The sequence below is a fragment of the Bos indicus genome, chromosome 11 (assembly GCF_029378745.1).
Source record: "Bos indicus isolate NIAB-ARS_2022 breed Sahiwal x Tharparkar chromosome 11, NIAB-ARS_B.indTharparkar_mat_pri_1.0, whole genome shotgun sequence".
NCBI lineage: Eukaryota > Metazoa > Chordata > Mammalia > Artiodactyla > Bovidae > Bos > Bos indicus.
The window spans coordinates 37,319,380-37,347,024 of record NC_091770.1 but is presented as its reverse complement, the minus strand read 5'-3'; the positions used below and the strand labels follow the sequence as shown (position 1 = coordinate 37,347,024).

Here is a 27,645-nt window from a genome sequence, read left to right as displayed (position 1 = left end):
TATTTTCTGGACACACCTCTCATTTCTCTAGCGCTATTAAACACTTTCTCACTGGGTGTCCATTTCACTTTCTTCAGACCACTGATTCGAGTTTAGCACCCTGGATTTCGGATGGCTGTTTCCGTGTCCAGTTCCCTGACTGGGATGTGGACTGCTAGAGAACAGGACCAGCCTCAAAGTTTGCAGAGTTTCTGATATCTCATGCTCCTGCTGAATAAACTGGAATTAATGTCACAATCAAAAATGATTGCTAACTATTTTTAAATATTTACTTCCAGGAAAAACATCATTATTTCTCTATTAAGAATAACAAGTATTTCATGTAACAAGAATATCTTGCTCTTCTGTTCATGAGATATCAATTTCTACCATAATTAAGATCCAGATTAATTTTTATAAAACCTGGAAAGTATAAAGCCTATACTTTATTGGATATTTATTTATGTATATTATATATTTATTTATGTAATATCCAATATACATATTGGATATTTTTTTGCTAGACAATGATCTTTATTCTTATTCTAATTTTATGATTTCTTGGCCTTATTAGTTTTCCTTTCTGGCAACTACCAACTGTTCTTAGAAATTTTTTAAAAAGAAAATTACTGAGTAATTCATTCTGTTTTTTCAAAAACTTTTAATTTACTTCATTTCAATGATGTTGAAAAGGAAATAATATTTTGAAGTTATTACATTAAATATCTTAAATATCCTTATTTATCCTTATTATAGATTGTGAACCTATAGACATTTACTCCCAAAATTAAATCCTGCCTTTTCCCATGATCTTTAAGCTTAAGTTACTAAGCAATAAAAGAGTTTAAACATGCTATATCACACCAACTTCCAGGCCTGCAAAAATTTTCTTTCTGCTTTAATCTTTTCTAAAATTTGCAGTTTAAACAAAACAAATTTGCTAGTGAAAAACAGCTTTACCACTAAAACAATCATTGTAATTACACATCTAACAAGAACCTACTACTATAGCAGAATCAGCATATTTACCTGGGAATAAGCAAACGCAAAATGAATCTTCTCTTAATATGCTGTATTGGGTGGCTTAGGCTGTTTGGAGGTCAGATAACATACATAAACTGGAACCATCAGCAAACTAGCAGTGAATAAAACACTTCTATTTTCTAAAATTGATTGAAGGAAGTGTTTTAAGAGTGCTGAAGGTAAGTATGATCTTTTTAAATTAAACAGAATTTTTTTTTGGCCATACGTTGAACATAAGGGATCTTAGTGCCTTGACTAGAGATGGTACCCATGCCCTCTGCAGTGGAACCATGGTGTCCTAAACACTGTATTGCCAGGGAAGTCCCCAGTGTGATCTTTATTTAGAAAGAACAAGAACAACAACACCGCAAGGCAGGAGGTTAGCGGGACAGATCAGGACAAAGACGAGCCTGAGTAGAAATACAGCTGGTGTGATGGTTAACCTTGTGTGTCAACTGACTGGCCGCAGGGTACTCAGATTAAAAATGACTCCTGTGTGTGTCTGTGATGGTGGTTCTGGATGACATCAGTATTTGAACAGGCAGACTCATTAAGCTGCCCTGCCCAATGTGGGTGGACATCATCTAATCCTTTGAGAGCCTGAATAAAACAAAAGGTAGAGGAAGGACAAAATTGCCCTCCTTTTATTCTGATTGATTGAGCTGGGACATCTTATCTTTTCCCAGCAGACTAGGATTTACAACATTGGCTTCTCTGGTCCTCAGGCCCTTGGACTTGAACTCAATTACTCCATCAGCTTTTCTGGGTCTCCAGTTTGCAGATGGCTTAGTGAGACTTCTCAGCCTCCAAAACCACACGAACCAATTCCTTATAATAAGTCTCCTTTTTGTACATGTATATCTCTGTCTATATCTACATCCTACTGGTTCTGTTTCTCTGGAGGAATCTGACTAACACAGCCAGGACTCTGACACACTTATTAAAGCTGAGCCTGTCTACACAGGAACAAGCTGGTTATCAATATAACTTCAGGTCAAATTGATAGGAGGGACAATAATCCAGCTACTAGACACTTCCAGATCTCTGCTTATTATGCCACTGAGGAGGAAGACTGTATAGAAATATTTCTCAGACTCTTGCTACTGTGTACCTACATTTATCTCAGCACTTCTTAAGGCATTCTTAGGAGAGACAGCCAGGAAGAATAAGTGTGGAAAAAAGAAGAGACAAACTGCACATAAAGAAATAATTATAAACGAAAGAGAAATTTAAATAACACTTGTGCTTCGCCTCCATCCGTGACAACTACATCCCAATTCAGAGAGCACTGTTTTTACACACAGGCATCCTCTTGGTGTGGACCGTGCTAAGCCTAATTTAAAGTTCTAGAAAGCTAGTGAGGAAAATAGACCATACCTTATCCAATGCATACATAGCAAACACAGGCCCGTCATGAGCTTTCACTGTCTTCAGTAGGAGAATATCTTTCCAAATAAAAATATCTCCAGTAGCTGCTCCTGAGAACACCAGATCTTCCATTCGCCCATAAGAAACACACATCATTGTTTCCAATTTTCCAACACTTCCAAAAATTCCTCTCTTAGAGGTGAAGCCCCCACCTGGAGTGGACCAAGAGTACTTAATACTTTTTGAAAAACTAACACCTTCTATGAGCATTTAGAATGACTATCTTCAGTGAAAAATCCCCTGTGTCTACATTGCTTTGTTTAGTCGCTAAGTCATGTCTGACTTTTTTGTGACCCCATGGACTATAGCCCATCAGGCTCCACTGTCCATGGGATTTCTCAGGCAAGAACACTGGCAGGGGTTGTCATTTCCTTCTCCAGGGTATCATCCTGACTCAGGGATCAAACCTGTGTCTCCTGCATCCCAGGTGGATTCTTTACCACTGGGAAGTCCCATGTGTCTACATAAAGGTGTATAAAAATGGCAGAAAACATCAGAACAAAAACATTATCAAAGGTTTTCTCCTTCTCGCATTAATTCAGTGTTTATTGAATCCCTACTTTGTGGCAGGCATAGTGGTCGACATTGGGTTATAAAGGTGAAAAGAAACAGTTTCTGCCTTCAAGGAACTCAAGGTCTGGCTGGGGAGAGAATGTGACATAATCCTCTAAGCAAGGCTCAGCGCAGGTCTGTGCCAGCCAGAGGGAGGAGTGACTAAGTGCCCCAGGAAGCCAGGCAAGTCTTCCTGAACGCTGACCGAAGGATGAAAACAGCAGCAGCTGTAATGTAAAATGGAAACGTGTTTTGTGTATCTTTTGCCCTGATTTTTATTATGGCAACTTCAGGGTGAGAAAACGGAATCACTGTGTAGGAGAAGAACATCAGGTTCGTTCCTCATATATTCACATCTCCCTGAGCTTTCCGACCAGCACTGAGAAACCTAAACTCATTCCAGACAGCTGTCTGCAGGCTGACTCTCCAGACATGGAGGGCGCCGTGACCTTTTCTTCAAAAGCAGAAAGCACTGAAGCAGCAGCTTATTTATGTTTTGTCCAGTAAAAGATTGGGATTGATACCAAAGCCAAAACTAAGAATTCAGAAACAATCCTAATAAAAAAGTCTGACTTATTAGAAGAATAAGATATTCTTCCATGTTTTGTCCTATTATTTACTCATCCTTATTATCAGCATTATAAACCACAAGTATTTATTTTGACCACTTACTGTGTGTAGTGTACAGTGTGTGTGTGTGTGTGTCAGGGGTTAATTCATGTGCTAAATGTAGTGATAAAATAATAAGAGAACCCTCAAAATACTAAAAATTTTGTCCACCCAACTAAAGTGATTATTTCCTGCTCAGTAGTCCAACATAACCACTGCTTTCAGAACAATGATGAAATATAAAAATAACTATTCTCAGAGCACAACATTTCCAAAACTCTCTAGACACTGATGAATATGCATAGCATCACACAGAGTGTTCTAAGCTTCACAGCTCAGACGTTGTTTGGGAGCAAACATCTTTTAGGCATATTTTAATTTTAGATTGCAGAGAGAGGCTAGGTAGTGCTAGTGGGTTTTTTTTTTTTTTCCCAGCTACAGTAAAACTTTCAACCACATAAGTGATAAACCCAAACAATACCTGCTTGTTGCCAGAATCTGATGTGCTTGATCCCAACTGTTACCAGTCTGTCAACATGGTGTGGATTACACTTTACCACAAATATCTTATCTTTATGTCCTCTGTAAGACACAAACAGGGGGAAAACCCTAGTCTTGATGAAAGCACTTCTAGAGAGTTTTATTTAGAGCATGCATTTGGTTTCACTTTCATTAAGCACATCTAATAGGACAAGTAAATTACTGCTAGAAGATGATTTAAGATACACATGGTGGGGTGTGAATTAAAATAACGAGCTTTGGCTTTTCTTTGCATATTTGAGCCCTTCTTACTCTAACATTGCTACTAGAGTCTACTAATTATGCTTCAAACAAATTAATGAAACATTTAAAATGGATCAGAATGTCTCCATAATATAAAATTAATGCTGCCACTATAGAAGTTAATCCTTAGCATACAGAGATCTTGTAGAATATATTGTAAAAGGGTATTAATGAGAAACTTCAAATGTAATATTCTTGCTGTGGAAGGCATAACTTTGGGTTAAACAGAGTTTCAGCTAGAAGTGTATTCATGAGAAACTGAAGACCCTGGCTTACATTCATGGAAAGACAAAGGATGTCATATTAATTTAAGGCACTCAAGGATGCTATGCATTCAAAATCTAAGTTTATAACCCAAGAGGCAGAAGGACAAATATAGAAATGAGTACTGACTGTAGGCTGCAGCTGTAAACTGGCATTACACTGTGCCTGGGAAATTTCTGTTTCAGAGTATAAAGTAATCACATTAAATTTAAGGATTTACTGATCTTAATGGACTATGTGATGGTCTTCTCTGATATATTAGGACTTAACGTTTATTATTAAAGGAAAAGCTATCGATACAAAAGAACATGACTAATTGCCCTTATGAATACAGATTTTAAAATCTTAAATAAAATACTAGCAAAGAGACTCCAACAACACGTTAACAAAATAGTACACTATGACCAAATTCAAGGGTGCTTCATTATTAAGGAATCAAACAGTGCAATTCATCATATTAATATGTGAGAAAAATTATGTTATCATTTTCAATGATGCCAAAAAGGTATTTCACAAAAAATCTAATGGTCACTTATGACTTTAAAAAGTACTCAACTAACACTCAATAAAGTAGGAATTAATGGATGCTTTAGAATTTCTCTTAGACTTTTATAATTCCATGCAGTTCCTAACTCTCACTGAGAAATACAGATTCATTCAAGACCAACTATACACAGACTGTCTCTTCAATGTCATGTGCCACTATCTTTTCTTTAAAAACAGAATGTGCTAGAACAGTAGCTTCTCCTTGGTGTGCTTGTGCATGTGTGAACTTGAAAGTCAGATTCCTATTTAATGCGATTCCTGATGAAAGTCAGATTCTTCATGTTATTCCCAATAAAGTCAGGAACAAGACTGTCACCACTACCATTAACATCATACTGAACATATTATCTAGTGCAATTAGACAAAGTCTAACAAATTAAAGACACAGGAGCTAGAATGGAAGAGGTAAAACTATTTCTATCTGCAAATGATATAATTCCATGCCTAAAAAATCCAAAAGAAAATAAAGTAAAAACAACTACAAATAAGATAATTTAGGAAATTTATAGTACATAAAATCAAATACAGAGTCAATAACCTTACTATATATTTACATTATCCAGTTGAAAAATACATTGGAAGAAAGGACTATATTTAAAACAACAATAAAAATATCAAGGCATACGTTTAATAAGAACTGTGCACTAACATATAAATGAGTATAACAATAAGGGGAAAAGCAACCCGTATTGGTAATATATATAGAAAAACATTCCATGTTCTTGAGCTGGAAAACTCAATCATAAAGATGTTAATTCTAGCTTTGTTTATGAATTCAACCTGATTCCAAAAGATAAGAGCATTTGCTAGTCCTCTTTCATATTCTATTGCTCTTTTCAGATAAGAGTGTCCGGTCTTTAATTTGGAGCTAGACATCCTGATTTTAAAGTTCTTATGGAAGAATAAAACAACAGTATGGCCAAGAAAACTCTGAAAAAGAAAAGCTAAATGGGAAGAGTAGCTCTCCTAGGTATTAAAATAACTTATAAAACCTCCATGATTAAAACTGTGTGGTACTGGTGCACAAGTGACTGACAAGCTAACGGTAAAATAGAAAATCTAGAAAGAGACCCAAAGGAATATTAAAATGTAGCACATACTAAAGACAGGTCTCAAATCAATGTGGGGGGCGGGCTGAAGTGAATACTTAAAATAAATGGTGTATGTTACTAAATGCTGGCAAGGATGTGGAGTAACAGGAATTCTCAATCATTGTTGCTGGGAATGCAAAATGGTACAGTTACTTTGGAAGACATTTTGGTAGTTTCTTACAAGACGAAACATATTCTTACCATAAGATCCAGCAATCATGTTCCTTAGTATTTATCCAAAGGAGTTGGAAACTTATGTCCACACAAAAACCTGCACATGGATGCTTATGGCAGCTTTAAACATAACTGCCAAAACTTGGAAGCAACCAAGATGTTCTTCAGGTGAATGGATAAAAAAACTGTGGCACATTCAGAGAACGGAGTATTATTCATTGCTAAAAAGAAATGCTGGGCATACACACCGAGGAAGCCAGAATTGAAAGAGACATGTGTACCCCAATGTTCATCGCAGCACTGTTTATAATAGCCAGGACATGGAAGCAACCTAGATGTCCATCAGCAGACAAATGGATAAGAAGGCTGTGGTACATATACATAATGGAGTATTACTCAGCCATTAAAAAGAATACATTTGAATCAGTTCTAATGAGGTGGATGAAACTGGAGCCTATTATACAGAGTGAAGTAAGCCAGAAAGAGAAACACCAATACAGTATACTAACACATATATATGGAATTTAGAAAGATGGTAACAATAACCCTGTATGTGAAACAGCAAAAGAGACACAGATGTACAGAACAGTCTTTTGGACTCTGTGGGAGAGGGAGAGGGTGGGATGATTTGGGAGAATGGCATTGAAATGTATATAATATCATATAAGAAACTAATCACCAGTCCAGGTTTGATGCAGGATACAGGATGTTTGGGCTGGTGCACTGGCATGACCCAGAGGGATGGTACGGGGAGGGAGGAGGGAGGGGGGTTCAGGATGGGGAACACGTGTGGTGGATTCATGTTGATGTATGTAGGCAAAACCAATACAATATTGTAAAGTAATTAGCCTCCAATTAAAAAAAATAAATTTAAATTAAAAAAAAAAATAAAATAAAAAGAAACGAGCTATCAAACCATGAAGGGACATGGGGGAACTTTAAATGGATACTACTAAGTGAAAGAAGCCAATCTGAAAAGGCTATATGTTATAAGATTCCAACTAACTGATTTTCTGGAAAAGGCAAAACTAGGGAGACAGTTAAAAAAATGAATGGTTTCCAGGATAAAGAGGAGCAAGGAATGAACAGCCAGAGCACAGAGGATTTTTAGGGAAGTGAAACTATTCTGCATGATACTATAATGGCAGACACAAGTCATCACACATGTGTCAAGACTCACAGAATGTGCAACACCAAGAGTGAACCTTAATGTGGACTGTGGACTTTGGGTGACAATGATGTGTCAATGTAGCTTCATCTGTTATAACAAATGTACCACTCTGGTGCCAGGTGTGGATTTGAAGGAGGCTGGAATAGTGGACATATGGGAACTCTATTATCTGTACAATTTTTCTATTAACTTAAACCTGATTTAAGGCAATGGCACCCCACTCCAGTACTCTTGGCTGGAAAATCCCACAGGCAGAGGAGCCCGGTAGGCTGCAGTCCATGGGGTCGCTAAGAGTCATACACGACTGAGCGACTTCACTTTCACTTTCCACTTTCATGCACTGTAGAAGGAAATGGCAACCCACTCCAGTGTTCCTGCCTGGAGAATCCCAGGGACGAGGGAGCCTGGTGGGCTGCCATCTATGGGGTCGCACAGAGTCCGACACGACTGAAGCGACTTAGCAGCAGCAGCAGCAGCAGCTTTGAAAAATAAAGTCTATATAAAAGGGAAAAGAAAAATGGTATTTGGAATACCTTGATAGCTCTAAGGAGAAAGGATAAAATTGAATCTGTGTCTTGAAATAAGACAGACACTGGGATAAATTCCAAATGATTTAGAGATCTAAATGTAACGATGGAGTGATGGCAGATTAGAAGAAATCATGAGTGATTTCCTTTGAACCTGAGGACAGGGAACACTTTTCTTAGTCTCAAAATCTTGAAGCAGTCAATATTGCTAAATTTGACCACATAAAAATAAAAGCCTTTGCATGATGAAAAACATCATAGCAAACTCAAAAGACAAATGACAAACTAAGTGAAATACCTGTAAGCTAGAGACAACAGACAAATAACCCTAATATTTACAGGACTACTTCCTGTGTGAAGTGTATTTCAGAGAAACCAAGTGGTTCATGGGGGGAAACGCTTCTTTATAGAAGAATTCTAGCTAGTATGAAGAATGAATAATAGAATTAGAAAATTATCATCTTCAACCCTTAATTAAATAATCAATTTAGCCCAGAGTTGTAAATGGAGGTCCAACCATTAGATAACACATTGATAGGAAGCTTTCTAATGGGAGGATGAGGCTGATACTACTAGAAACCACAACAGAGCTGAGTATTACTAAGAGTTGGAGAACCAGACATATGGGGGCAATGGCGTACCATGGGGTAGACTGGAATGGTGATCTGCCCTGAGAAAGAGGAATTCCATCCCTGTCACTGTTTAGAATTGCTGGCTCAGGAGAATACTAAAACAGACTTACTTTTAGTTGGTTTTATTATTCTTAAAAAAATTCCTACAGATATCACAAGCACTACTGCTTGTACCTGGCAGGTACTGCTCCCACTGCCCCTGCCCTCTGGCATGCCACTGATTATGCTGCTTCTGATAGAGTCAATCATGAAGTACGGATTAGATGTGCTCATGCTCTTGACTGAAAAACTGAACTTAGGAGAAAATATCTGCAAATCATATATTTGATAAGGGACTGATATCCTTTGGAGGGAATGATGCTAAAGCTGAAACTCCAGTACTTTGGCCACCTCATGCGAAGAGTTGACTCATTGGAAAAGACTCTGATGCTGGGAAGGACTGGGGCAGGAGGAGAAGGGGACGACAGAGGATGAGATGGCTGGATGGCATCACTGACTCAATGGACGTGAGTCTGAGTGAACTCCGGGAGTTGGTGATGGACAGGGAGGCCTGGCGTGCTGCGATTCATGGGGTTGCAAAGAGTCGGACACGACTGAGCGACTGATCTGATCTGATCTGATATCCAGGATATATTTTTAGAAAAAATTACAACTCAATAACTAAAAGGCAAATAACCCAATTAAAAATGGACAAAATATCTAAATAGACATTGATACAAAGAATGTATAAATTATTAACATAAACTTTAGAGAGAAGATGCTAGAGAAAACCAAAATGAAAAGTGAGATATCACAGATATCACAGATATTACAAATTATATCCCCTACATATAAAAGACCATTGCTTTGCTTGCTCGTGTCTATACAATGGCAAACAATTAAACAGTTGGGAAAATCTTTTTGGAGAGCACATTTTCAGTTCAGTTCAATTGCTCAGTCATATTCAACTCTTTGTGACCTCATGCACTGAAGCATGCCAGGCTTCCCTGTCCATCACCAACTCCCAGAGCTTGCTCAAACTCAAGTCCATCGAGTCAGTGATGCCATCCAACCATCTCATCCTCTGTTGTCCCCTTCTCCTCCTGCCTTCAATCTTTCCTAGCATCAGGGTCTTTTCCAACGAGTCAGCTCTTTGCATCAGGTGGCCAAGTACTGGAGTTTCAGCTTCAACATCAGTCCTTCCAATGAATATTCAGGACTGATTTCCTTTAGGATGGACTGGTTTGATCTCCTTGCAGTCCAAGGGACTCTCAAGAATCTCCTCCAACACCACAGTTCAAAAGCATCAATTTTTTGGCACTCAGCTTTCTTTATAGTCCAGTTCTCACATCCATATATGACTACTGGAAAAACCTTAGCTTTGACTAGATAGACCTTTGTTGGCAAAGTAATATCTCTGGTTTTTAATATGCTGTCTAGGTTGGTTATAGCTTTTCTTCCAAGGAGCAAGCGTCTTTTAATTTCATGGCTGCAGTCACCATCTGCAGTGATTCTGGAGCCCAAGAAAATAAAGTCTGTCACTGTTTCCATTGTTTCCCCATCTATTTGCCATGAAGTGATGAGACTGGATGCCATGCTCTTCGTTTTTTGAATGTTGAGTTTGTAGCCAGCTTTTTCACTCTCTGCTTTCACTTTCATCAAAAGGCTCTTCAGTTCCTCTTCACTTTCCGCCATAAAGGTGGTGTCATCTGCATATCTGCACATTTTAGTTTTCATCTAATTTCTTGATGTCATAAAAACCCCAGTGTTGTTTCTCTTGTGGCTAAAATTCTAAACTGACTGATGATGGCATGTCAATGTCAACACCTAAATAAAGAACACTCACTGAATTACCTCTGTCATTTTTTTCCTTTAGACATGTGTTAAATTTGTATGGAAGTTGCCTACAACTCTGTGTGTGTGTGTGTGTATAAGAAAAACAAAACAGAAAGAGTTTCATGTCCTACAACTGATGGAATAAGAATGTAGGAGAGTCAGTACTGCTGCCCTAATACAGGGCAAGTCCCTATGCCTGTGTCAAAGGTAATTTACCAGGTAGGGCCATATGCAAAGGTAACCCACAACCGGAAGACTGAATATTTGATTTATGTCTCAGCCCAAGATTGAAAATAGCTTATAATACAGAATAACAAAGAATAAGCCAGGGAACAATGAGAAGAAGAAAGGGAGATGATATATTGGTGAGTGGGGAAAAAAAGCAAGTTACAGAGCAATATGTATAATATTCCATATATGAATAAAACAGATAAAAATACCCACAGAATATGTATCCAAGAATACAGGCTAAAAATGTTAGCCATAGCTATGTCTGGGTAGTAGAATTATGAATCATTTTCTTCTTGGAGATTTTCTGTGCTAACTTTTCTATAATCATGTATTATTTTGAAAACAGAAGACGATTAATAAATGTTATTTTAAAAAAGAGATCCATATCTTAAAAAAAGGAAAGGTGTCACTTTCATATTCAGGAGACTTGATCACATTCACTAAATGTATGTAAGGGTAGGGACTTAAACTAGATCAAGCAGCAGAGTTAAAACAGTAGTGCATACTCTGAAAGTACATTTACATCTCCACATGGCCCTGTGTTTTGTCCCTAAAAGTAAAAACACAAGTACTTTTCAATGTTGAAGTATTCTTGTTATGCACACCATGATAACTTGTACCTTTTGCCTAAGGTCCCCACTGTTTAAACTTCTGAGATGAAGTTTGTTAATAAAAGTCATTGTCCCTGGTCTTGTTACTGGTGTGATAGAAATCCAAAAAAAGGGACATGGAAGTGCCTGATCAATTGTCTTTTTGTTGTGTCCCGAGCGACACTGGTATCAGGCTATTTCATTACTGCCCATAAGAGACTGCTCTTGGTTGTTAAATGGGTTACTTGTATACCAACCTTGAAAAAGAAAAAGAGACTAAACAATTCATTTGTAATGGAGGTGACTGAAGTCATTCATGAAAATTAACAAAGATCAACAAAAAAGTGTGCAAGGAGATTGGTTCAAGTCTCATCAAAATCTGTAATAAGATCTTTATGGGCTATATCTGAACCTGCCTGATTTCTATGAGTGGATGAAAACGTAGGTTCACTTAAACACGCTGACAACTGACGGGTGGCTATTTGGAGGGGGGGCAATACGTAAGCCTCAGGCAGCAGGCAGCACCACAGGTGATACCGTCTCAGCCATGAGCTATGCCCCTCCTCTCATGGGGAATCTCATATCCTGGGTCATGGGCACTACTGTGGAATATTGCCTGCCAGAACCCACAACCTGCGGGATGCAGGTCTGCTGTTGAGCCTGGCTAGGTGATGGTGGCAATGACTGAGACACAGAAGAGCAGAGTGAAGGATATCACTGAGTTAGCCATCCTCTGAGAGTAAATGAGACCCTTGGAGGAGCTACGATGACTCCCGGGAGTCAGTAAGGTCCCGTCAGTGAAGTATTACTCCTTTTTCTTTGTCACTTCTTTCATGGTTTAAACTGTGTTTAAAGTTTGTATCTTTAAGCAGTCTAATCCTCAGGCCATAAGTAGAATTTTAATTTTTTTTGTTTGGTTACTTATTTACATAAATATCTATGATTGTTTTAACATTGTATAAATATTATTTATTGCTTAAAAATCTAGTATTCAACCAAAGAACTTTAACAATCTTTGACACACCTTCCTGGAAAGAGCACTGGATGAATGTTACATCTGTGAAATTGTTCTCTGTGGGTAATTCTGCAGGTGTCCTCTTCAGGGAATGTGACATGTGGCTTTGGAGCAATTCCAAAAATAAATGGCATTATTAACATAATGATAAGTTGCTTTGTGGTAATTAAATAGTAGTAACACTAACAAACATATCAAATATATACTTCTAAAATATTAATATTTCTTTCTTCCACTTTTATTACTGTTTCTGGCATACAAGTAAGCCAATCAGATTTGCAGAGGGTGTTCTAGTAGGGAAATTGAGTTCCTGGGGCTTTTGAAATGTAGACATGTGCTTTACCTGAAATGAACTATGATACAAATGGTAGTTAGCAGAAATATTAAAGTAAAATATAGTATATTAATCTAAGAGGAAAGCAAAGTTCTGATTAGAAGCTAAATCTGAGTATCAGCAGTGAGTGATAAAACCATGAGGAATACTAGAGAGATGAAAAGAAAAACCGCTTGGGTAGGCAGATTTATGAGCTGCCATTTGCTGCCAAGAATTCCATCTCAATAGCAGTCATCAGAAAAGCTCCCTTTTTTATCCTAAGATGGTCAGCTGGAGTCCTCAAGACTCCATCTGCTCCTCCTCTGACTCTCCAGCAATTTATAGATCTTCATTCATCAAATCAAATTGTGAAAACCCCTCTTTCCCCCTATTTAATATTGTAGAGGGAAACATCAATTTAAAAAGTGAATACTGGAGTTCAAAGCCACCAACTTAAAATGATTTTATGGTGCAAGGTAAAAAGGAAGTTGGTTTATACAGGGAAGAACCAATAGAGAGATATACCGATAATATGTCTTGGACAACAAATCATCCTTAGTTGCCAACTATTTTGACCTCTGACCATGGCCAGGCAAACAGCTAAGCCCAAAGCAAGCAGGAATGGAAAGCAATGTTCAGACTTAGGGCTGATTCAGCAGGGAGGGAGGCTGGGGTGTGGGAGGACAGGTGGTCTGTAAACGGCAGTAGGTCTTGGAAAGTCTATTTATAAGACAGGGAGATTAGTGAAACAATCTGCCTGCTTTGAAAGCGAGTGGCAGATGTACACGATGGGCCTCCTTTCCCGCATGCCACAGCTTCATGACAAATGCTGCTGACTTCAGTGACATTGACGCTCCTTCACCAGATGCTAAGACAGTTGAAAAACAAGGGCCAAGGCACAGGCTGAGAAAAGTGGCTTTTCTACTGCTGGTAAAAAGCTCTGATACAGACAATGCATAGACTACTAAAAGCAAAGTGGTGGATAACTCTCTGGAAAGGATTTCAGAATTCTTCAATTCCCTGAAATAAACATCAATTCCTCTAAGTCAGGTCTGTCACCATGAAATATTACAATATGTTTTCATTTAGGTGTTAAGATATGAACTTCATCTGAGTTTGAAGATGAAATCTTACCAGAGAAGGCAAACTATTAACATTTACTGAAGTGTGATCATCGGCAGGATGTTGTAAGACCCGGGCAGCTTCTTACCTGGTGGTAGCTATCTTTTCTCCCTTTTTCCAGTCCCAAAACACAATACTGTGAAAATCGTCTAAACCAACCGACACCAGACATTTTCCATCAGCTGTATGAAAACAACATAAATGTCAAATGACTCATTTCTTCAATGAAAAACCAAAACATTTTATATACTGTAAAGAGGAACAAGAAATTGACCTTAGAAGAAGAATACACTAAAGGAATCTCACTAAATGAAATGCGTAAGTACTAATAGCGGAGCTTCTCAATATATAATAAGTAGATGCTGAACTGAATTGCTGATCCAACACTCCAGTCTCAGACACAGGGCTAAGGGGAGCTTCTCAAGTAAGTCCCCCAAACCTTGTCTATTTTGTGTCAGATAAAGCTCATGACATTTACTGGAAGAGTCATTTAACTTTGTGACTCTTAGTCTATTCTGAGCTCTAAAAAACTGGTTCTATTTAACCCTCCAAGATAAGAGCATTATAGAAACTAAATTTAACTTGGAAAATTCCTTCAAAAAAATGACTTTATAATTTAAAAAGTCTTAACTTCTTACTTTCCCTATTTCAAATGTAATATGTTTGCTGTAGGACATTGAGAAAATACAAAGGAGATTTAAGAATTTTCCAAATTTCTAGGCCTACATTTGATGCATATCTTATCAATAAGTTTCCCTACATAAATGTGCTTTGAAAAAACAAAACCAGGATTATAGTGAACATACTATTTTTTTCCACTTGTTATATGATGAACATTTTCTCTTGGTATTAAATATTATTTATAATACTATCAATGATTTGGACAGGCTGTTTGTCAAATAAAAAAAATATATAAGAGACATAATTGAATTTGAAATCAAAATAGTTAATTCGCTTTTTCATTTCAAGACCAAAGAAAAGGTACAGTGAATAAATCTTTCCTTTGCTGCCACCTTCACAGAGCTAGATTTACAGGAGAAACGTCTTGGGTCAGCAGCTCCTCCCCAGCTTGGAGTAGGCTGGAGATGGTGGCCAAGTTTACCAAGCCTCAGTTTAGTGGGGTGTCTTCTCTGACAACAGGGAACCATTATTAACAGGGTAAAGAAATGAGTATGTGAGTGGGCTTCTCACACAGCCCACTCAGGATTTCAACTGGTATTTTCAAAGATAGCCCTGGGGTAGATGTCAAATTAGGGTAGCCAGGAAATATAAAGGAGCCCTAGTCAAACTGGGATTTCATATAAGCAATGGATAATTTCTTAGTACAAGTATGTCCCTTACAATATTATATTGCATGAATATATTGCATGAGAATACTTATATGAAGAAATTATGCATTGCTTGTCTAAAATTCAAATTTAACTGGGTCTTCTGTATTCATATTTGCTATAGCTAGTAACCCTCCCCGAATGCTGGTTAACTCGTGTCCAACCCCTGAGTGACCTTACTTGATCCAGAGACCATCCCCCAACCAACTAGGAACAGCAGTCTGCTCCTTTTCTAGAGGAAAAAGGAAAGTAAGAAAAAGAAGAGCCTGGCTTAACAAACCAAATCACTCCCAATCCTCTACTGCTTCTAAGTATGAGGCAAGGATTTGGAAGTTACATAAACTATTTCAAGCTCCTAGACTATAGTATTAGGTGAAGACATTAACACTTTGCTAAAGGCCTAAATCACCACGAAGTGACTACTATACACACATGTGTCTTCTAAATCATAATGAATATGTCCTCATGCTTAAATGTTACCAGGATTTAAACTGTGCCTGGTCTCTTTTCATGCATTTGGAAGAAGGGACTGGTGATGACTTCTTGTTCAGAACAACCAACATGACTTTTCCTAGTATCTCTTGGTGTGGCCTGGCTATGTTTCTATTTTAGCATGTCTTTGTATTTGGTGATTTTGATTGAAGAGTTCTCGTTCCCTTTTTAGATTGTAAGCCCTTAAGACGTACTTATAGTACTTGCATCACATTTCCAACATGATCCTCATACTGAGATGTTTTTCAATGAATTTTGATGATACTGGTGACATTAGGAGATAAAAATGGAATGTCTCCACGGATGGTATGGAGGGAATGTTCTGTTACATAAAATTTTAAATCAAAAACACTGCACAGATATTCAGTGTCTCCCCCCCCTTTTTTTTTTGCATTTGTAAATCCTATATTTTGTTTTCTTTTGTAACCTGGGTAGCTATGTTAGATGTCCTTCTTAATGCAAACGTTCACACGTTTTAAGTGATTGTCTTTTATTTATTTTTTTACATCTTTTGAAAAAGGCCTTAGAGTAAGTTTTTTTTTGCTTTTTGTTTCTTTTTATTAGAACTTCTATGAGGCCCCATCAGCTTGTCTTCAGTTATACCACCTTTCTACCCCAATTTGTGACCTAGTAGCAATGAAGCCCCAGAACAAATCCAGAGATGCCTCAACAAACATACCTTTTCTTTTAGGATGGTGACTTTTTCTTGAATTGGGGGGGCATTTCTACATATCACACAGTTTTGTGTGGGGGATTTCTACATATCACACAGTTTTGAAATATAACTGCGCTGTGCTTAGTTGCTCAGTCGTGTCCGACTCTTTGCGACCCCATTGAGGAGCCCGACAGGCTCCTTTGCAACCCCATTGACGGTAGCCCGACAGGCTCCTCTGTCCATGGGGATTCTCCCGGCAAGAATATTGGAGTGGGTTGCCATGCCCTCCTCCAGGGAATTTTCCCAGTCCAGGGACAGAACCCAGGTCTCCCACATTGCAGGTAGATTCTTTACTGTCTGAGTCACCAGGGAAGTGGATTTCTTCCCAGTTTTTATTTCCCCTCACAGAGGCTTGACTTTAGCTTTGAAAAATCCATTGTTCCTTGACCATTTAGCTGGAGTTTCTGACTTTCAAACATATGGAAATGTCCTTTCTAGTCACAGTATGTATTAATTATGGATATTTTGTGACATAGTCCAGAAATAATTCTGAGGCACTTAATGTCAACAGCAAAGGGCAAATTAGAAAGAGAAATATTTTATTCAGGCAATTACAAGTTGGTCCTATATTCAGGACTCATAAAAAATGCATAGGTTTTTGGAACTGAAGCACAATGAAATCAAGCAATCTCAGATGTGCCCTTGTGGATATTACTATTATGCAATGAAGGTTTTTAAAAATATGAGGATGATATTTAGGGTAGAAAATATGTATGTGGCTAAACTTTTCTCTTTCTAATTGGTTTTCCATTCATGTGGAAGCACTTTCCTGACTGCAAGCACAGAAACAAAGACCTCCATTTTCCCTGCTGCTGCTGCTGCTAAGTCACTTCAGTCATGTCCGACTCTGTGCGACCCCATAGACGGCAGCCCACCAGGCTCCCCCGTCCCTGGGATTCTCCAGGCAAGAACACTGGAGTGGGGTGCCATTTCCTTCTCCATGCATGAAAGTGAGAAGTGAAAGTCCGACTCAGCAACCCCATGGACTGCAGCCCACCAGGCTCCTCCATCCATGGGATTTTCCAGGCAAGAGTACTGGAGTGGGGTGCCATTGCCTTCTCCGCCATTTTCCCTAGACAGTGATAATAAATCCACAAGGTTAAAGAGTTGCTCAGTTAAGTGACACAATATAAATCCATTCCTTCTTGTTGACACAATTTACAGGTATGGGTTATGTTGTTGGAAATGTTTTTGATTAAAAATGTCTTCTTTTTGTTTGCTTCGGAAGAGGGGCAAGAATAGATTAATCCAAATTCCTAGTGATAACTGCTTATCTGTTGTCTAGTTGTCATACAATGTGCCTGCTTTGTATTTCCATGAAAATTTCTATCATCAGTAGGTCTCCACAACATCCCCCCAAATGGGCCGACTTTTAAGAGATAGGTGGGTGTGGGGGTACACTGAGGCACACAGATAGGCCCCTGGCTAGATAATATCCAATGTGGGTACCCTGTTTACATGGTTAAACTGGGAACTGTAAAACTTCTCTCTCATCATGTTGATTTAAACTCCTCAGTTTCCTGTAAGTACCCAAAAGGAAAGGTGTAGTTGTTCCTGCTGCAGTTCACACAAGTGTTTGGTTCGAGGCGATTCTAGCATAGGGGTCTCTTTCACCAGAGGTGAGGGGTCGTCCCATGTGGCAGCCTCTATGCACTACCGTGCCCATGACACATCTACACTGGAGAATGGGGGTGCGGGGGGCTGGAACCCTGACCATTGGCTAGAGGGAGTGAGGAAGTAAGGGATCACGCTGAGTGACTCTCCTGCTAAAAGTTCACTCCAGCCCTGGTGGGGGGCAGGGGCAGGAAGGGGCAGGAGGATGAGCAGGGAGAGTGATGGCACAGCTTCTGCCACCCAATGGCCCCAGGCCTGGCGACTTTTTTACAGGACCGAGAGCCAGGAGCCCTGGGTCCCTGCTCTGGACCTCAGCCATACCATCAGACTCTCTGGATCTTCATTACCTGCAAGGCTGTGCAGGTGTCTGTTTAAGACTAAAGCTGTATCATAACACAAGGTACGACTATGAATATAAATTAAACTGAAGAGGCTCAGCTCACACCTTCAGAAGGGCCACAGAAACCACCAAGATCAACCAACCACAGTTCATCTTCATGGAACCATACACGGTGATGGATCAAATGCAATAGACACTTCCCCACTTCCTCAACAGTCCTTACTTGTAGTGCTTTCTCAAACTATCACCTAGCTTTTTGGGCACCATTTATAAAATTAACATGGTATTTAAATTCTGAGACAAAAAATGTGATTTTTCACAATCAAAAATAACACATTTACTGCATAAATGGGTTCTTCCCTAGTGACTATTATCTGGTGAATAGAGAGTGTATTGTTAAAACCGAAATATCTTTTTATGCAGAAAATATTTATCTGAGCATTTCTTAATTTGCCTAAAATAGAATTAGAAGCAGGGACAGAATCCGCTTCTCAGCCTGTTCTTAGAGTATCTGGTTTCTCTATCCTAGGCAACGATCTGAGGGGCCTGGGAAACTACGTGTATAGTAGTTTAGGGCATATGGGAAGGTGCATATGATATCCCCACAAACCTGTACTGTGTGACTGGTCAGAGAATCAAGGTGATTTTCATCCAAAGATGGTTTACATGTAAAGTTCTAGTAGCAGTAGTGAAAGGCAAGACAGAGCTCATTAAGCAAAACTTCATTCATTCGCATTTTTGGAGTAGCCCCTGTGTACACAGCACTATAACATGCTCAGTGGGGAACAGAGAGATGGGCTAGATAGTTTACATTCTGAGAGGGCCATAGGAGATGCTAACACAAATAACTACGGTACCCCATGGACTCTAACAGGTACCCTAAGAGCAATAACAACAAATGGGTTAAGCAGTGCAGAGGGACAGGGCATTTCTCCCTGGAAGGCTGGAGTATAAAACTTTCAGCTTGGTCTTAAAGGATGGTTAAACTTAAACAAGACACATGAAAATGGAACACAGGCAAAAAGAAGGGCAGGAGTACATGTAGGCTCTCCAGATAGGTAGACGTAAAGGAGCATGATTGGATTGGTGGATGAAAACACTGCAAGTGAAGACCAAGGCCAGATCATGGAAGGCCGTGAAAGTTCAATAAGGGCTCAGCCTAGAGTCAGTCAGCCAGAGTCCATGGAGCGACATGTTACTGCACTTCCACAGGATTCCAGAAGGGGGCAGGATGAGCTGGAGGAAGTGGGGATGGGAAGAGACCAGCATAACCACCATGGCACAGATGAGAGGAAGTTCAGCTTGAGGGAGGAAAGTAGAGAGGGAGGCATATAAGAGAGAGACTGGAGTTGTAAAATGGAATTTAACAACCAATATTATACATATTGTACACATTTGAGTGGAGTTTATAAAAAAAGAAATTACAGAATCAGTTTTCTGTAGAAAGTTAGAAATTTTTCCTACAGATCTAATATGTACAATTGGGACTACTAAAAATTTCTAGGTAAAATTTACACCTTTTGTGTTTTAACCCCCATTTTTCAATTCCAGCATAAAGAAATGGCTTTACTCTGAAGAAAATTTTATTCATCGGTTAGTATATTAACATCACTGTGTTCAAATTTTAAGTTAAACAGATGGAAACATCAGTTCTATTTTTTCAATATGAAATTTGACTTTCAAAACACCAGTGTTGTAAAGTGGCCTTTTGCAGAGATTTTGCAGCCCTCCCTCTAGTCCTTTATATTTTAAATCACAAGTGCTGTCTTTCCATTTATTTAAAGAGATGAAATTGATGCTCTGAGTCACTGCCAGACATTTGCAACGACAGCTTTCAGTGGCAACAGCTGCTCTGGATTTCAAATCTCTCAAGCAAATGCAGAACACAGGGTGAGCTCTGGGTAATGACTCAGGAGAGAGGAAATGAAGAGGAGGAAAGGAGATGTGGTCTACAGGCCACGTTTTTAGTGAGATATTCACATACCCGATTTCCAGTCTAAGACTGGGCAGCTGACACACAAAGGGCTCACTCCTTACAAGCAGGACTAAACCAAATAAAAGGATTCAAAAAACCCAAAGTAAATGTGGTACTGGCATACTTGTCTGCTTCCCATCAATCTGTCAGTGACTCTGGCGGCAAACGGGTGCTTACCTGAGAAATCAAGAGCACACACCCCTCTCTGATGTTGTCCTTTCAACAGTGACAAACATTTTAGAGTCTGCGTGTCCCAGACATGAATAGCTGCATCTCTTCCAACCTTAAAAGGATGAGTGTTATTAACAACTTATAAATTATAATAAAAGTGATTTTGTTCCTTAGAGTCAAGTGCTGCTCAGAAATCAAACCCCACATATGCGGAGAGCAGGAAGACCCTGGGAAATATTCTGGTCCGACTCCACTGCTTCTCAGAAGAGGAAGCTGAGGAACCAAGAGTCTAAGTGTCTTGATGGGTCCTAGCAGAGCCTGATCTGGTGTATGGCTCCCAGTTAAGGGACATTTAAGACTCTAGTCTGAATGTCTTCTGGGTTTTGTTCTGTCAGTTCTATCCTTCCCTTCCCTCCTTCTCAACTCTACATGATTCCACTCCTTAATCAAAAAACACAGCTGTTCGTTTCCATGACACTGTCTATCCTAAGAGCTCTTTTACTTGCCCCGATTACCTACCCATCTCAAGGAGGCCTGGCCCTACTTTTACCCCTGGGAAGTGAAAGTTTCAAGGCTTAACTCTGTCATTAAGTGGCTACTCCTCAAGGGGACACAAGCTTCTATCACACCAATTCCCAATAACAGATAGAACTGTACCACTAAATTGCTTTTCCTCACTTATAATGGTGGTGGTGGTTTAGTCGCTAAGTTGTGTCTGATTCTTGCAACCCCACGGACTATAGCCCTCCAGGTTCCTCTGTCCATGGGATTCTCCAGGCAAGAATACTGAAGTGGGTTGCCATTTCCTTCTCCAGGGGATCTTCCCAACCAAGGAATCGAACCTGGGTCCCCTGTATTGCAGGCAGATTCTTTACCGACTGAGCTACAAGGGAAGCTGCCACACTTATAATACACAGGGGAAAAAAAAATCCTTGTTGGGTATGATGACTCTAAAAGGAAAAATGGGACATGAAGTCATGCATGTAACTCAGCAGAATCCACCCAACTCTCACACTGGCCTGTGGAGGCCCAATTACCCCAGGAGAGGGTACTGGCATACTGGTCTGCTTCCCACCAATTACAGTGTAAAGTATGGTGGATCCTCAGGGGTTTAGGTAAAGAACCAATCTCTGGTTTTTCTTTCAAAGGAAGGATGTTAAATACCCATGAATCAGGCATCATCTGTTTCTAAGAAAGACAAAAAAGGGGCAGGGGGCAGGAAAGAGTGAAAAGGCAAAGCAGTGATCAATTACTTATAAAATTAATGTCAGCTAAGACAGAATAGATGATCTAATTTACAGTTGGAAGAGGAGCAAATCATGTTTAACTCAATGGCTCTTTCCTTCTGGGGGATTGTAATCCTTTTACAAATAATATAAGAGCTATGAACTCTTTCCCCACCAAATGCACATTTCTGGGGGCTGACTCTCTACATATCTCAGTTTCATCCATGGCTATGAACAGCAGGCTATAAAGCCTATTCAAAGACTTCTACCTCCTGTCAAGTCTCAGAAATAGTTTGTTGTCTCATGTTAATCTTTGAGCCTCATAAAAGTGAAAGGGAAAGGGGAAGTCAGTCAGTTGTCTCTGACTCTTTGCGACCCCATGGACTATATAGTCCATGGAATTCTCCAGGTCAGAATACTAGAGTGGGTAGCCGTCCTTCTCCGGGAGATCTTCCCAACCCAGGAATCAAACCCAGGTCTCTTCATACCAGTAGTTTTTCTTGGAATTTGCCACTCTGATGTTGAGGATCAGGTGAAGTATTTCCTACAGTTAAAAGCTCATGATAAAACCAAATAAAAATGCAACTTAAACACTGGTAGAAAAGAGCACAATACTGAAAATACTGTTGACAATACTACTGCTTTACCAGCAAGATCTGAGTTTAACAGATTCTTTGTTTGCTGAATTGAACACAGAGCTCTGTTTTGAGCAGCTTTTCACTTATAGACTCAATCCAAAGTTTAGGCATTCCAAGATGGTTCAGATAAAATTTAGTTTTTTGAAGGCTAAAATATAAAATAATGAATGAGCCCAAATTAATACAACTTTAAGTTCTATGACAATAACTATACACTAGATGTTACACTGGTATTAAAATATGGTTTATTCAGTAAACAGTTTTGAGTACCTAGGATATACTGAGTTCAGAGTAAGGAGGTAAATATAGTAAGACTTCATGGAACTTATATTATTTTAGTTTCACCTAATCCTGTTCACAGATTTCATCATGTCAGAATAAGAATCCCTCAAAGGCTTCCCAAAAGTTCTGGTATGTATTGGTTGATTTTCCCACCATCATGAAATGATCCTGTATTCACTGCACCTTCAACTTCCTGTGCTGTGCTAAGTCGCTTCAGTCACGTCCGACTCTTTGCAACCCTATGGACAATACCCTGCCAGGCTCCTCTGTCCATGGAACTCTCTAGGCAAGAAGACCGGCATGGGTTGCCACGTCCTTCTCCAGGGGACCTTCCCAACCCAGGGATGGAACCCCGGTATGTATGGGTTGATTTTTCCCACCATTATGAAATGATGCAGCATTCACTGCACCTTCAACTTCCTACCTCAGGTTTATTTCTACCAAGTGTTTCTTGAGTTTCTTATGTGTAAACTGAGTTCGAAACTAAATCCTCTCTCTTCAGCTAAATCCGCATCTTACAGGGGAGATACATACCTGCCCAGTGGCCACGTAGTCCTTCACTGGATGAATGGTCAGGCTGAGAATGTCATCGTCGTGCCCCAGGTACAGCCTCTGCGAGTGCTGCTGCCTGTTATACACGACAGCAACTGCAGCAATGTGATAGACCACTTCTCCAGCTTGTGTGTAGAACAGATTGTTTCTACAATCGTAGCCTCTGTAACTGAAGCACAGGTCCAAGAAACGCACATAAGCAGTGAATGTACACAGCAGAAGTTGTGAGAAGATAAAGTCAACATGCTAACAAGCACACGGACAAGCAGAACCCCGGTGTCTCCACAGTTGCCTGCGACAGCGATCTTCAATGAGGGAATGAGGATCTCTGAAGTCAAGCAATGACTTTCAAAGGGGCAAATGGACATTGGTAATTTTAACAGAATTTGCTTCCATATCCTCGGCTACCATATGTGCTTTCTCTTAAAACTGACCAGTCTGAGAACACACCTGTGATGAGGGGTGGGTTTTCTCTTCCCACTTCCCGTTTCCTAACTGCCTTCCTCCCAGTTTAGGAAGTCAGTCCTCTCACTCATCTGGAATCACACTATGGTGTGCTACCTTCGAATGTCGAACCTTCCAGGGACACCAAAACAATTTTTTGCTTTTAACAAAATTGAAAAGTGATTTAACCGAATTGTCAGCTGATGGATCATTAAATTACATTTTTGCGTGATAGATCAAAATTACAATCTATATTTTTGGCCTGTAACTCAAGAGGAATTTAAAGAATTGATTACCATTGCTGTGATAAAACTGCCTCTATTCTCATACACTTAAATAAGTAGATACGAATAAGTTTTCTTAGTGCTTACATTAAAAAGTGCAAAGTTGGAATAGATAAAATGCTAAACTGTATTACCATTTAGCAATAAGAAATATATATGCACATATGTCTGAACTCATTGAAAAAATTCTATCTTAATAAATATTCTTTCCAATAAAATTTTTAATAACTGTTTATCAGAATTTATACTATCTTTATGTTGATTTGGCCAGCTATTTATTATTAATATTAATAGTTATAATGATAATTAAATCCAGAAAAAAATGTGTTTATGCTAAGAGCAGCACTGTCCAATAGAAATATTATGTAAATCACATAGGTAATTTAAAAAGTTGTAATTGTCACATTAGAAAATGAAAAGAAACAGATGAAATTTATCTTAAGAATATTTAACCCAATATGTCTAAAATATTATCATGTCCACCTGTAATCAATATAAAATATTTTAATGATGTGTATACATTTTTTACATTAAGTCTTCAAAATCTGGTGTCCATTTTCTACATACAGCACATCTTAATTCGGAGAGGTCACATTTCATGTGTTCACTGGCTACAAGTAGATACTGTATTGGAGAGCATAGAGTTAGAGAGTTATGGTCACAGGAAATTAAATTTAATTTGAACTGATAGGTATGTTTTTTCCTTGTTGAAGTTAAGACAGGGTTATCAATAAAAGACTTACCAGCATAAAAATAATACATTAGGTTAAAATTCTGTGGGAGAAGTAGAACAGAAATACGGGTTCATGTATTTTTTAAACTGATAATGATGGAAATCAAATGTCTATGGCATTTAGGTTCCATTGGAGCCATTTATAATGTGAGCCATAAATACTGTGAGTATTTATAAAATACTAGATATCATACTCTTTTTACAAGCATTTAAGCTTAGGTTGAAATAATCTTCGATGTCAACTTAAAGTGTGGAAAGTTGCACATGATTTTCAAAATTCAAAATTATTAAATAATTTAGGATCAAAAGTGTTTCAGAGAAAGGTTGTCCTGGGAAAGCCAAGCTGAATGAAGGAAGCAGGAGTTATGGAATGAAGGAAGCAGAGATGGAGAGAACGAAATGAAATAACAAGGAGTGACAGTAACACATGTATCACGAAAGGACATGAAGCATGAAAAATCTAGACACGCACACTGAGATGGACACAGAACACTGAGAAAACTGGACGGGGAGTCATGGTTAAAATGTTAAGCACAAGTCAGCGCAAGGTGGAGGGGAGAGCCGGCCTGAAGAGGGCAGCACTGAGAAGGATGACAAGCTGATAGGGATGGTGACACATCACCCACCCGTGTATGAACTGCAGTTTCAGGCTGTCCTCAGGAGCCTTTTCTCGTTTGAGGAAGGGCACTGCGTGGTTTTTCTCTTTACTTTGTTGCTTTAGCTGAGGTAGATCTTCTTTGTAAACCTTCACGGGTAACAGAAGCACTTAGTGAGAGACTCTTCAGGTTTCAAATACATAAATATCTTGGCATTCTCAGGAAATCTTTAATTGCAGGAAATCAAGTTTTTGAAAACATTAGAAATTAAAAGTGGTCACAAGAGAAAAAGAAGGGCATTATATAATGGTAAAAGGGCCAACTTATTGAGAAGATTTAACAATGGTAAATATTTATGCAACTGACACCATCTAACTCTGCAAAGCATATATTAACAACTAAAAGAAGAAATAAATATCAATACAATAATAGTTGGGAACTGTAAAATCCCACTCTCAACAACCGGATTGAATATCCAGAGAATCAATAATGAAACAGATTTGAACAATACCACAGGCTAAAAGAAGAGATGCTTTCATACTCTGGTGCTGGAGAAGACTCTTGAGAGTCCCTTGGACAGCAAGGAGATCAAACAACTCAATCTTAAAGGAAATCAACTCTGAATATTCATTGGAAGGACTGATGCTGAAGCTGAAGCATCAAAACTTTGGCCACCTGATGTGAAGAGCCAACTCACTAGAAAAGACCCTGATGCTGAGAAAGACTGAAGGCAGAAGGAGAAGAGGATGACAGAAGATGAGATGGTTAAATGGCATCACTGATGCAATGTACATGAACTTAGGCAAACTCTGGGAGATGGTGGGGGACAGGGAGGCCTGGCGCGCTGCAGTCTGTGGGGTTGCAAAGAGTTGGACGTGACTTGGCAACTAAACAACAACAGACCAAATATTCTAACAAATATGAAACATCTCACTTATCAGCAGCAAAATACACGTTCTTCTCAAGTGCACAAGGAACATTTTCTACAACAGATAATGTTAGACCACAAAACAAGGCTCAATAAATTTAAAAAGACTGAAATTATATCAAGTATCTTTTTCTGACCACTATTGTATGAAACCAGAAATAAGTATGGACCTAAAAGAAGCAGAAGATATTAAGAAGAGGTGGCAAGAATACAAAGAAGAACTATACAAAAAAGATCTTAATAAGCCAGATAACCACGATGGTGTGATCACTCACCTAGAGCTAGACATCCTGGAGTGTGAAGTCAAGTGAGCCTTAGGAAGCATCACTACAAACAAAACTAGTGGAGGTGATGGCATTCCAGCTGAGCTATATCAAATCCTAAAAGATGATGCTGTGAAAGTGCCGCACTCAATATACCAGCAAATTTGGAAAACTCAGCAGTGAACTGGATAAGGTCCGTTTTCATTCCAATCCCAAAGAAAGGCAATGCCAAAGAATGTTCAAACTATTTCACAATTGCACTCATCTCACACACTAGCAAAGTAATGCTCAAAATTCTCCAAGCTAGGCTTCAACAGTACATGAACTGAGAATTTCCAGATGCTCAAGTTGGACTTAGAAAAGGCAGAGGAACCAGAAATCAAATTGCCAACATCCGTTGGATCATAGAAAAAGCAAGAGAGTTCCAGAAAAACACATACTTCTGCTTTACTGACTATGCTAAAGCCTTTGACTGTGTGGATCACAACAAATTGTAGAAAATTCTTAAAGAGATGGGAATACCAGACCACTGACCTGCCTCTTGAGAAATCTGTATGCGGGTCAAGAAGCAACAGTTAGAACTGGACATGGAACAACAGACTGGTTCTAAATTGGGAAAGGAGTATGTGAAGGCTGTATATTGTCACCCTGCTTATTTAACTTATATGCAGAGTACATTATGCGAAATGCTGGGCTGGTTGAAGCACAAGCTGGAATCAAGATTGCTGGGAGAAATATCAATAATCTCAGATAGGCAGATGACACCACCCTTATGGCAGAAAGTAAAGAGGAAGTAAAGAACCTCTTGATGAAAGTGAAAGAGGAGATTGAAAAAGCTGGCTTAAGACTCAACATTCAAAAAACTAAGATCACAGCATCCGGTCCCATCACTTCATGGCAAATAGATGGGGAAACAATGGAAACAGTGACAGACTTTATTTTCTGGGCTTCAAAATCACTGTAGATGGTGACTGCAGCCATGAAATTAAAAGACGCTTGCTCCTTGGAAGAAAAGCTATGGCCAACCTAGACAGCATATTAAACAAGCAGAGACATTACTCTGTTGACAGAAGTCCATCTAGTCAAAGCTATGGTTTCTGCAGTAGTCCATGTATGGACGTGAGAGTTGAACCATAAAGAAAGCTGAGCACAGAAGAATTGATGCTTTTGAACTGTGGTGTTGGAGAAGACTCTTGAGA

General features: G+C 39.0%; 1 protein-coding gene across 6 annotated transcripts in view; it reads right to left on the bottom strand.

The window, feature by feature from the left end:
- Nucleotides 1-27,645, bottom strand: part of EML6 (EMAP like 6) — a 322,773-nt gene that overhangs the window by 74,735 nt on the left and 220,393 nt on the right. For all 6 annotated transcript variants that reach the window (XR_011569245.1, XM_070798676.1, XM_070798674.1 and 3 more), the window contains 6 exons: nt 25,286-25,404; nt 23,181-23,367; nt 20,507-20,612; nt 13,954-14,047; nt 4,073-4,173; nt 2,380-2,582 (listed from right to left, as the gene is read on the bottom strand). Coding sequence is in view for 5 of the 6 variants with exons in the window: in XM_070798676.1 (XP_070654777.1) it covers nt 2,380-2,582; nt 4,073-4,173; nt 13,954-14,047; nt 20,507-20,612; nt 23,181-23,367; nt 25,286-25,404 (810 nt within the window). In the remaining variant the exon portion in view is untranslated. The remainder of the gene's footprint in view (nt 1-2,379; nt 2,583-4,072; nt 4,174-13,953; nt 14,048-20,506; nt 20,613-23,180; nt 23,368-25,285; nt 25,405-27,645) is intronic.